Source organism: Nothobranchius furzeri, chromosome 7 (genome assembly GCF_043380555.1).
Source record: "Nothobranchius furzeri strain GRZ-AD chromosome 7, NfurGRZ-RIMD1, whole genome shotgun sequence".
Classification (NCBI taxonomy): Eukaryota; Metazoa; Chordata; class Actinopteri; order Cyprinodontiformes; family Nothobranchiidae; genus Nothobranchius; species Nothobranchius furzeri.
Window position 1 is genome coordinate 29,750,205 of NC_091747.1, and position 12,392 is coordinate 29,762,596.

Below are 12,392 nucleotides of genomic sequence, written 5' to 3' on the forward strand. Positions count from 1 at the left end.
CTTTCACCTTCGGCTACAAGACAATGTCTATATGTGTGTGTTATAACAAAATCAAGTAAATTTATTGTTTTCCCCTCACAAACAAATTAAAATTGGCTTTGTTGAGTTTTTATTCTTAAACAAATTTCATTCAACCGCTTTAGGGGAACAAATGTTTATTTATTTCCCCGTGTCCTGTCTGGCTGTGAAGCAAGCAGAATTGATGTCTGAATGCTGGTGACAAGTCTTACAGATTTATTCTCAGGTGGAGCATCAAAGCGTCTGCTTTTAATGTCACGCCTGATACTCAAAACTTTATTGTTATTGTTTTTGAATGCTTTGTAATTCCAACCAGACACGGAGTCAGAGGTGAAAGAGAAAGGAAAAGACAAAAGGTGGGTGGGGGGGGGGGGGGGGGGGGTTCCACAAAAATAAACAATAATGAACAAGAGTCTGCTTCTAGACCTGCAAAAAGAGAAAGAAGAGAAAAAAGGGACACAACAGTACAACAGGAGCAAGCTACCACTGCATCAACTTGAAGAAATATACAATCAACATTGTTTTACTGAACAATCACACGATAATAAATCACAGTGCATTAAGTGCCCACCATAGCCTTAAGACCTGTGTTGAACGTGGCCAAGTCCATACTTATGAGAGCACCATGTGAGCACCTGTGTGTGTACACGCGCTTGTTTATGTAAGGTTTCTCTATAAAAGCGTCCAATAGAGAGTGTGAGGGGCAACAGATCTGCCCCCCAAAGATGTGTAGGAGACGGAGGGTGCTCCAAGTCCCAGAGATCCAGGCGCTGCCCCAGAACACAGGAACCCCAAGGAGACTGCAACCAGAAAAGCCCCAGCTCCCTCTCGAGAGGCGCAGAGGATTGCCCTGGGGGGCCACAACCAGCAGCCGGCAGAGTCCCGGGAGATATCAGCAGCAAGCCCACAGACCCCACCCGCAGCCTCCCACCCCCTAGCCGGCCGAGCCCGGGACCCAGCGACCCGGGACCCAGGGGCGACCACCCCCGCCGGGGACCCAGCAGAGCCCAGGGACCCAGACCCCACCAGGCAGCCACCAGGATTGATCAGGCAGACGCCAAAAATCTTAAACCCCCTGACCCGGGAGCCACGACCCAGGCAGACCAAGGCACCGCACTCCACACCAGGTGGGGCAGGGGGAGGGGAGACGAGATCTGTATCCTCAAATGAAGTCCCAGGAGAAGGGAGGAGTCAAAGGCCCCACCTGACATATACAGTCATACACAAACACAGTCACACACGCCCTCCCTCATGCTCACACATACACATACAACCAAAGACTTACAAAAATGCATGCTGGACACCCACTCATGCTCCCCTTACACACCCTATTCACCCTGGTCCCAGTACTGCTGCATTTGGGGTACAACCATTACCGGTTCCCAGAGTTTGACCCTGTTTGCTGGGGTGCTGATGAGCAGGCTCCCCCACCCAGCGCTGAGCACAGCAACCCACCACCCCAGACCCCAACCAGACGGACAGATCTCCCTCCTAGCCTCCAGCCCCAGGAAGCCAAGCAACAACAGAGGTGTGCTAAGACCCCTAGTCTCCCTCCGCCTGCTCCAATATAGTGTTGCTGTGTGTTGACGAGGTGTATTCCATGGCTGTGGTGAGCGGGCAGTGTGGGCATTGTCTGGCCTATGCCAGCTGATGCCACCAAACCGCCCCAAATGCACCCTCAGCCCTCAGTGTCTAAGTGCAGTTTAAAATTGGAAGTGGGCACCGGCACTTGGGATGAGGCTGAAAAATCCCCCTGCCTAGTGCCGTTGAATGTGCTCACTCCCAAGGCCCTTAGTGTGTGTTTGTGTGGAATGTCGTTGGTGGAAGTGTTTAAAGTGCAAATAAAATTGGGGGGCAGGTTGCCACAGGAATGCGGAAATTGGGCCCATACCCACACTCCCTGACTTGTCCACCCCCAAGGTCCTATGTGTATGTTTGTGTGATGATGTGAGGGAGCAGGAGGAGAAGAATATGTGGGGATGGGGAGGAATGGCTGGATGGGTTTAGCCCTCCAGGGAGCCAGCTCCCCCACTGGCCCCAATAGGCACCTCTGTTGTCAAAATGCCACCCAGGGCATGGAGACCCCTGCCCATCTTGCCAGGGCCCAAAGCAGCAGCATTGCAGAGCTTAGGGGAACAAATGTAATGCAATGCTAACGTGCATTCAGTTTTGTACTAGCTTACCCTGTGTCCTGGGACGACGTCTGAAAAGTCTTCACGTTGCAGTAAGGAAATCATCTGGATTTGCCAGCTCTTGTCTTGCACGGGAAACTGCATTGAAAACCCGAGAAAATGTAGAGCTTCTTTGCCTATTAGCATCTATTTTCACGGCCAGGTCCCGCTAAAAAAAAACACACTTCCTTCTTGCTGTCTGGGATTACCACTTCCTGTTAGATATGTGACAATGCATATTACACGCACCAATTTATGGTGACGTTTACTGTTGTGGATTACAATTCCGTGCCCTCTAAAACAACATTCCATATAGGAGTAATTAAATAAGACGTCAACAATTTCAAAACAGATAGCAAGAAGTTATTTGTTCCGGGGAAGATTGTAGTTCTGCCTATCTAAATTTTAAATAGTACCAGGATAAATGTAATTTTGAATATCAGAAATAAAATTACAGACAGCAGGTATAGAGTTTTAATTCTACCTATCTGAAATAAGAGTTTTGACTAGTAACCGCTGAATTACAGCTATCTGAAATGAGAGATTCTCCTAGGAAGAATTCAGTTTCTCCTATCCACCATGTTCATTGTTGACAGGAAGAAAGTGATTGTGGATAGGAGCCACTGCAAACCTAATACACATGAATGGGAAATGTGACCTAAGTTGCCCTAGGAAGAATTACATTTCAGATATCTGAAATGTTCTTTCTAAGTAGTAGTAATGTTACTATGGATATCTGGAATGTTAATTTATAATAGGAACAATATAATTATAGATATCTGGATTACATATCCAGTCTGCTTAATAAATGTTCAAACGGCCACCTTAATTTTATAAGAATTTTGAGACATCTCAATCTTAATTCCTACTAGTGCAGTTGTTATTATGGATATCCTTAATTATAAATTCTATAGTAACAAATAGCTGTTGATATCTTCATTTGCAATTTTGACTAGTATAAATACAATTAGTACTAGGATGAATTATATTATTGCTACACAAAATAGGAATTGAAGAGAGGTCCAACTGTTGATTAAATGTTAAAACGGCTATCAACAAACGACGGGCGCCCTGACTATTTCCTCGTTAATAGAAACACTCTTGTTTTAAAGTCACAAACAACCACAAGAGGGCAACGGTTTTCCTTTACACCGCGTGCCGTAAACGCCCCTGGGCTCTTGTTGTGAATGCAGCTTTTTCTACTCGGCTCTTATTTTGACAGGAAGTGAGACGGGCTTCCGTGTCGGTGTGCAGCTGCTGCGTGAACTGTGCGTGTCTGCAGCCGCAGCATCAGCTCGGAAGTGCCGGCGGTCCGCTGAGGTGTGAGCCTCCGGGGAGCTAGCTAGAGACGGGGACCTCTGGGCCAGCCTTTGGCTGGAGGAGACCGGAATTTGGATTTATTCTCTCTCGCCGGTGCGCTTCTCAGATGTGAGGATGCTGCTAGTGGATGAATGTCCTTCGCTGCGTACTGTTCTTGTTGCGCGGGTGATTGGGAGACGTTTACGTGCTTAGGACCGAAACTGAGCATTAATTGTTTCATTTGCTGAAAGTGGATGACTTACCGCATTTTGGGGGTTAGTTTTGAGGGGGAGCGAAAGCAGCGGGTGGGTTGCTGCAGGTGGATGGCCGACCTGACCGTCAGCCGCAGCTTTCCTCCTCTGGCTTCATCCGGGGCAGCGAACTCTCTAAATTCGGAGTAAGGCACACAAACCCGAACCATGCTTCCCGGAGTCGGCGTGTTTGGCACCAGCTTGACGGCCAGGGTGATCATCCCGCTGCTGAAGAACGAGGGCTTCGCCGTCAAGGCGCTGTGGGGACGCACGCAGGAGGAGGCGGAGGAGCTGGCTAAAGAGATGAACGTTCCGTTTTACACCAACCGGATCGATGACGTTCTGCTACATCAGGATGTGGATCTGGTCTGCATCAACCTTCCGCCGCCTCTGACGCGGCAGATCGCAGTCAAAACCCTGGGTGAGTCCCGTGGATGGCGGTGATGGTGCAGCAGCTGGGCGGTGGGATGCTGCGGCCTAACGTGCTTCCTGCATCTTCTTATTTGATGTGAGTTTAGTTCGCAGCTCAGGCACGATGTAGAGGTTCGAACTTATTCTGCAGCTGCGCCGCCTTTTCCCGTTGTAGGTTATGTTAGTGTGTGTGTGTGTGTGTGTTTTACATCAGTCCCGTTTCACTGTGTGTGTGTGCGTGCGTGTGCGTGCTTGTGTGTGTTTGTTACATCAGCCCCATCACTGTGTGTGTGTGTGTTTTACATCAGTCCCGTATTACTGTGTGTGTGTGTATATTACATCAGCCCCGTATCACTGTGTGTGTGTGTGTGTGTGTGTGTTTTACATCAGTCCCGTATTACTGTGTGTTTGTGTGTGTGTGGGTGTTTTACATCAGTCCCGTATTACTCTGTGTGTGTGTGTGTGTGTGTGTGTGTGTGTGTGTGTGTGTGTGTGTGTGTGTGTGTGTGTTAAACTTGGTTTATGCTTGACGCATTTACTTTCCACTTGGTGATGCGGCTCGCGGATGGAACGTGCTTCACAACTTGCAGCGTTTATGGTTCATGCGGCTCGTCTCTGCGGTGAGCCAATATTCTCCCAAACTGTAGGGGGCAGCATGGAGCTCTACAGCATGCATTCAACACTACACCATAGTAGAAGTAAAAATTACTGTTGTTTACAACATGGCATTTCAGCATTTTTAACAGCGTCCTCGTCTTTTCCGACAGTGCGAGCTATTTCTCTCTAAGAATTAATAACATGTTGATCATGGTGATCTTTGAGAGCTGAATCATATAAATGTCTGTATTTGCGAACTCCGCCATAACTAGTTCTTGCCAGTCCGCCATGTTTTACGTGTTTGACCGTCCGCGTGTTTAGAAAATTTCCTAGGTGCGCGGTGCGGAGGCGCGGTGGAGGGGCGTGGTTGTTAAAATGATGCAAGTTTGCCGCACGGATCTGTGCGAACCTCGCGGACGCGTCAAGCATAAACCAACCTTAAGAAATAGATCAGCGTTGGTTATGGTTAGGGTTGGGGTATGGGTTAGGCATGGTGACATCACAAAAATGAATGGAAGTCAATGAAGGGTCCACACTATGATAGAAAGACAGACGTGTGTGTGTGTGTGTGTGTGTGTGTGTGCGTGCGTGTTTGTTACATCAGCCTTGTATCATTGTGTGTGATGTAATGTTACAGAATGATTTTCAGCTGAAAGACTTCTGATTTGAGTCTCTGATGTCCCCGTGAAGAAGCTGGACGGGTTGGTGCTGTTTTTGCATGTGAAACAGATTCAGTGAACACTCGTGCCAACCCGCCACAAATCCTTTAAAAACCAGAAACTGCTTCGCCAGGTTGTGCTAATAGTTATTGGAATGCAGTGAACAAGGAGTCAGCTGGGATTAGTGGTCCAGTTTATTTGGAGATAATATTGCTAAAAAGCTGAGTTTATGTATTTAATGAAGTGGAAAACACAATTAAACACTACAGTAGTTCAGGTTTTACCTGAATAGATGTTGGCTCTCACTACAGCAAACCAGTTTTTCTTGTCTTCTCTCCTTCTTTAAATATTTCCTTCAGGTTTTCTGTTCTTTTGTTTTCTCTTTCTTAGCACAGAAACTGTACTGAGGGGTCAAGTGTCATTTAGGCATTTTTCTGCTTTAGGTCAGAAAACCTCCTGCATAAACAAACCAGTATCTGTATATTTGGTGTCATTGGAGTGATTTGTGGCCAACAGCAGTGCTCAGCTTGGCTCAGATGGGTGTGGTTTGGATTGACAGCCTTGTCCCAACAGCACAGTTTGGTATTTTCCCCCAATATTCCCTCAACTGACCCAGTTCAGAAGGGGTGTAGTTGGTTTTTTTTTATGTTGTTTTGGTAATTTGTTGTAGTTGGGTTGATTTAAAGCCCAGACTATCCTCTTTGCAACAATATAAGTACCATTAATCTACCTACAAAAACTCAAGGAACAACCCGCTAACTCAGCAGCAAAACAAACACAATCTAATTTCATGAAGTCAAAAGTGTAAATTCAAATGGTCATAATAATTTGTGTTATGTTAAAAGAGATCCACTCGGTTTGTGTAATACAATGTCTGAACTAGGCTTGAGCAGTATTACCGTATACAGCCAGTGTTAAATAATAGCAACGGTGCCAGTTCCTATACCGTCATGAGAACAACACTGCACATAGTAGACAAGGATTAAAAAATTTATTTAAAAAAGTTAAATATGTTATTTAATGTGTAAAACAGAAGCATGGTTGAATTTTCTGTTTTACTTAAATGGTTTTAAATGTTTTATCCTACTTTTAGAGACGTTCCATAATGTAACGGAATGAAATGACTGTTTTCCACCTAAAAGTCATTTCCCCCCTCTCCTCTGACACAGAACCAATCTGCATGAGATATTGCCTCAAGGTCTCATGCATTTGCTCTAAATTGCTTCCTTTCCAGCCCAAGAGAAGAATGAAGAAAAGGACTCTTTCTTTTTAATAAATCAAAGAACTCTATTTTTAATAAAGCTAATCAAACAAAGTGTTAGTCAATAATAAGATGTGACCAATCTGTGAAATCCAAAATATTAATTACTTTATTATAATCCTATAGAATATAATAAGTAGTATGACTTTAAATTTTTCCACTAGAACTGATCTCACATAGCGTTAAGACATGACACATTGCTTTTACTGATCCAATCAGAATCTGCCAGATCTGATGGAGGCGTGGTTTTGGTGGTGTTTGGTAAATCTGTCATCTTTTCATTCGACCGCTGACGTCGTTAGGTCCGTTTTAGGGGGGCTTCAGCCCCCCTAAAATAATCACAAGCCCCCCTATCATTTTGGTTTATTTTATTTTTTCAGTTAACTTTTTTTTATTTGTTCACATCTACATGCTCAACACAATCACGTCACGTGTAGTTGGTACATGAGTTTTCTTTAGTCTGAAACAGAAATAATAATTAATGAATATAGAACTACACCGTCGCACACAGGAAATATCAAGAAAGGACTTCCTCCACTTCCTTAAGCCCGCAGCTTTGTTGACAAGTCAGGGGCAGGGGTGATACAGCAAAACCTATATATCGATGAGCAAACCCTGCTCAGCGCTCTTGTAAGTCACTCAACATCACATTAGGGTAAGACAGCAACAGCAGCACACCGTTAATATTTCAAGGTTATAGTTCAGACGAGAGAGGAAAATGCTACCGCACCGACATGCTAATGCTAACTCCGCTAGCATGTTTACATGCCGCAAACCATAATGAAAAGCCGCGCCATAGTTAAATGGTCGGAAAACTCCCCTGAAGTGACGTGATTACCGAGCCAGCCAGTTCATTGAGTGACTTAGTGCCACCAACTTGAGTGTACAGTAATGAGTCTGCACAAACAGAACCTGCTCTGCGCTTGTGTGCAGGAGCTGCAGCCCTCTGTGGGCTCAACTCTGTCTCTGCGATGCAAATCTCTCCCTGCTCTCCTCAACAAGTAGCCTCTCCAACTGTCAATCACAGACAGCTCTGTTTTATCCAATCAAAGCATGTCCAGGAAATACAGCTTTACAGAAAAACACAAATTTAACAGCTTATTGAACTGCTTTCTGCTGCTGGTTAGCTACCAGTCACCATCCACTGCCTGCAAAATACTTTGTTGTAATTCATGTGTCATGATTAGGGTGACCATATTTGACTTCCAGAAAAGACACATTGCCCATACCTAAAACTGTTAAATTGCACTATTTTCAGTTAAAGAGGACTTTTAATTTCAACATATAAAGTGTTTCTTCTCTGTTTGGTCAGACATAAATGATCCCTTGATGTGTAAAAGGAAGTGAACAGTGGAAATGTCCCAGGAAAAGAGGAGGGTTAATCAACCTAATTAAATATAATTATATAAAGTCCTCTTTATCTGAAAAAAGTGCAATTTTCCTGGCAGTATTTCCTGGACATGCTTTGATTGCATAATGGAGAGCTGTCTGATTGGCTGATGGAGAGACTACATTGCTTTGTAAATTGCAAATTGAGCAACAACAGGGAGATTTGTGCAGGCAGAGACGGAGTTGAGCATGCAGAGAGAGGGCCGCATACGACTGCAGAGCATGTTGTGCTCTTGCAGATTTATCACTGCACGCTCCAGTTGGTGGCACAAAAATCACTCCACACTAAAAACCTGAATCAGAATATGGCCGAATATGTATATTATTGACCATTTTTCTATATTATATATTTTTTCTATATTATATATTATATTATAGGTACATATATGTATCTATAATATAGTAAACAGCCAGTTTTATAATGTCACATATATTCAAAAGCTACATCAAAACATATATTAAAACCTATATGTTTATATGAATTCTTTCCATGTGGGTTGTCAATTGCTTAATATTTCCTATGTTTACCTATGGGAAAGAAAGGAGATATTGTACTCATCTAACTTTAACATAAATTTTGGCAGCTTAATGTGACATTATGGAAAATGCCATCATCATGAGCAACCAAACATTGGCTATATTAGGCTAACAGTTGTCCATATTCTGTCCCATTTATCCACCAATGCCTGTTTCAATTATTGTGAGTGAAAACTAAATGGCTTAGTAGCATTTTTTTTGGCATTAGAAATTGAAAATGTTTTTCAATGTGTTGGCTAGATGGATATACGAAGATTTTTTAAGAGAGTGAGTGAGGAACAGGAGAGAGACCAGGTGGTTGATGCTGAGGAGATCTGCATGGTCAAGGTCAGTGATCTACAGCGAAAACAGGGGCAAGCGCATCGTTATGAGCATTTACCTGAGCACAAAGTTCCCAAGCAAAATTGAACAGTTTTCTATTTAGCAGTGAACAGGTAAGAGAACTTGAGAAAAAAAAACTATAATTATCATGTGACCTGCAACCTTATGTCAAGTTGTATCTGTATAGTTGACTTTCTGTAATATAAGTTCTACTACTTGCTGGATATTTTCATATATACTGTTATTTTGTCTTGTAATAGTTAATTACACACTCCTTTATTCCATATCATAGCAGTGTTATTCATATATTAAAACTGTCAACTGCACACTCATTTGGCAGAATAAAAGTTTGACAATTATTCATTTGTTCTTTATTGTCACATTTCAGTAACATTTATAATTAAACAAGTTGTAATTAAACAAATTAAATAAATGACTACAACATTTCCCCCTGTTAAGTGCAGTAGACTGAAATGAATAGCTTTATTTGGAAATATAACATATCAAATTTTTAATGGACTTACATAAAATCTTTCTTCAATATAGACCCCACAAATTAACTGATTAAGTGTTATTTTCATAAAAGAAGAGAGAAAATGCACAAAAGTAGGAAAGGAAAGGAAAGTGATAAAATAATAGGTTTTGTTAGATTTTCTTCAGATAATGAATTAATTGACAAAGTTTTTGCAGGGTGTGACAAAAAACGTTCGAGGTCAAGCTCCTGGGGCTAAGCCCCCCCATATCTCAATCCTAGTGACGTCCATGCATTCGACCATAAACCAAAACATCCAAAGTATAAAACTATGCCCACGTCATCTTTAACACCAGTTCAAAGCGTTCGAGAGAAGTTGACTGAGTGGCCAATCCATAACTCGCCTCTTCAGCCGAAAGAACCAACTTCAAGCTGGATAAACCTGTTGCCGTTCCACCTGCTGCAACGGTTCCTTTCAGAATAACAGCTGAACCATCACGACCCCGTTTTGGGTCTTGTTAGATGCCGATAAACTGTCGTGACCCGGAAACATCTCAAGACTGGACTGGTCGGCTGCCGCGGCTGTTCTATAAGCCTCGGCTCCAAAGGTCCAAGCTGGACTTCTACACCTCCTAATCTTGACGGGGACTTCCGCTAAGGGTACGTAGACCGACAGAATGGCGTCGAATGTGTTTATGAATCTCCTAATCAAAGCTTAGCGCGAAGACATCACCTTCATTCCCACCAGAACTAATCGTTTCTTTGGATTTGCTGGTTCTGAACAACATTCCACACTACACCATTCTCCGTCTCATTCCTCCTTAGTTACACCATTTAGTGTTTAAGTTAGTCTAGTTTTAATTTGTTTAGTAATAAATCTTTAAACGTTTAAAACTTGACTCTCTCTTCTGTTGTCTCTGAGTTAATATGAAGTGGTTACATAATCCCTGCAATAAAAAGTTCTAATCTTCTGGTTAAAAAGTACCCACAGATCCATAAGGTTGATTCCATATTTCCTATGGAATCTCATGTCTCATGGTTCATTAAATAACACGTAAATTAACTCATTACAGAATGGCGAGCCATTGCCAGGTATTTGTACATTCTTGACACTTTGTGCTCATTCTGAGACATTTTTAAACAGTAAAACACTTAAAACTGATGTTTCTGGTTGAAAACGGGACGATCTCGTAATCCACCTCTAGAGTGCAGCATCTCCATTTAAAGTCAAAAGGGGCTGTCACACTGTTCACCTCCCACAAGGAGGCGCTGATTCATCTCTTCAACTAAGGCTGACATCACCTCGAGCTATATTGGAGCTTCTAGCTCAAAGAACAGATTTTTTCCTGCTGTCATCTTTAATGTAAATACATGTTTATGTCTTTTCTGACTGTTTCGTGTCACTGTGTATTTTTCTTGTGTACGGAGATAAAAGAATTTCTCCACCGGAAGTTCGCTTCCACGATTGCCGTTTGATCACCGGTAAATCAGCCCGTACCTTGACTAGCATTGAATTGCGACAATCTTATAAGCTTTTAAAACGGAAGAGCGTCGCTGCAGCACGAATTGCACACGCTAATTAGTCTGAAATATTAACATGAATGAGTCACGGACGTTCGGTTATTCGGACTGGTCAGTTCTACGACAGAATTAGACCGCAAAGTCCTGCTCAGCTGACAAGCCCCGCTAGCTTAGCACACTCAGCTGCTAAAGTTAAGCTCTCGATTTCGGCAAAAACGGAGTAGCTACCCACAGCTGAAAATAAATTGACACGACGAACCTGTGTCTTAAAATCCGCCAGTACCCAAGGGATAAAACTTCGCTTCGGTCGAGTAGTTTTAGTGGCGTTTTTAACACTTTTAGTGTGAGAAACAGACTTTCGGTTAGCCATTTGTGCTAACTGCCAGTTGGGGGTACGACGCAACCTCTCGGACAGCCATCTTGGTACGGTCCGCCGAGTGACATTTCTGGGTCATTACAGAAAATGTTCTGTCCTGAATGTTCATTCAAAACACTGCAATTTCTCCTGTAACAAAGCTCATTTTCATCCATCCAGTAAGCAGGGGTTTCCTATTCAGCTTCCATTAATTTTATAACAAATTAAAGGACCTGTTACATCTGTACAATGGCTTCGGAGCAATATAATCATTTGACTTCTCTCATTCTCCAGTGGAAAAATGAAACGCAGACCCAGCTAAATATGCAGCTTGCTGAAATGAAAAACGTGCAGATGCAGCTTTTCAATCTGCAACAGAAAGTCACAAAAGTCCAAGCTATTGGAGATGCCTCTCATGTGGGTGGAGCTCTTACCCTGTACTTGCTGATTTGCCTCCAGATAAGATGGAAACGCTGCAACCGGATGTACTGATTGGCTCTGAACTACAGGAAACACACAAAATGTTCCATATCGCTCTATCCACACTGATTATAAGTGCAACCTCAACGGACAGTGGCCCGGCGCCCCCTGGTGTTGAGCCTGACAAACTACTGTTGGGACCTCTCCTGCCACAGGGGAGGGGTGGTAAGCCCATAGTATCTGTCATATTGCAACAGGGGCATCCCTGCAACGCGCTTTTAGATACGGGTTCAGATTTTACAATCATGAGCAAGTCTGTTTTCGACCGCGTCTGCTTGGATATAGGGGGAGGCGTACGTCCTCCAGAACTGATTCCCTGTGCATTAACTATCCGTGTTTTCTCTGATTCTACAGTGCTCTTCTCTTCTAAGACTCTGTTCCAATTCACGATCGGTCCCATGAGCTTGACACACCCCGTGTACATCTGTGAGAGTGGAACCATGCCTTTGCTCATTGGCGTCGATCTTTTGAAGCGCTTTGATGCTTTTATCGATCTTGGAGAAGGGGAATTGAGGGCAGGTGTTAGAAAACCTCTGCCGTTCACTCCACCTTCTTTCCCCGACTCACACTGCCTTGCGGTAGGTGACCCTGAGCATGCTCACTGCCGAGCTCAAAGCCATCAGAGATTCCCTCTGATGTTTTCTCCCAGA

At 43.5% G+C, this 12,392-nt stretch overlaps 1 protein-coding gene across 2 annotated transcripts in view; it reads left to right on the plus strand.

Annotated features, from left to right (window-relative positions):
* Nucleotides 1-3,393: 3,393 nt before the first annotated feature.
* gfod1 (glucose-fructose oxidoreductase domain containing 1) overlaps nucleotides 3,394-12,392 on the plus strand; it is a 40,435-nt gene continuing 31,436 nt past the window's right edge. Inside the window, exon 1 of one of the 2 annotated variants that reach the window (XM_015977297.3) lies at nucleotides 3,394-4,160. In XM_015977297.3, the coding sequence (XP_015832783.3) occupies nucleotides 3,908-4,160 (253 nt within the window). In that variant the 5' untranslated portion in view covers nucleotides 3,394-3,907. Of the gene's footprint in view, nucleotides 4,248-12,392 lie in introns of both variants that reach the window. The other variant, XM_015977298.3, reaches the window with a different exon arrangement.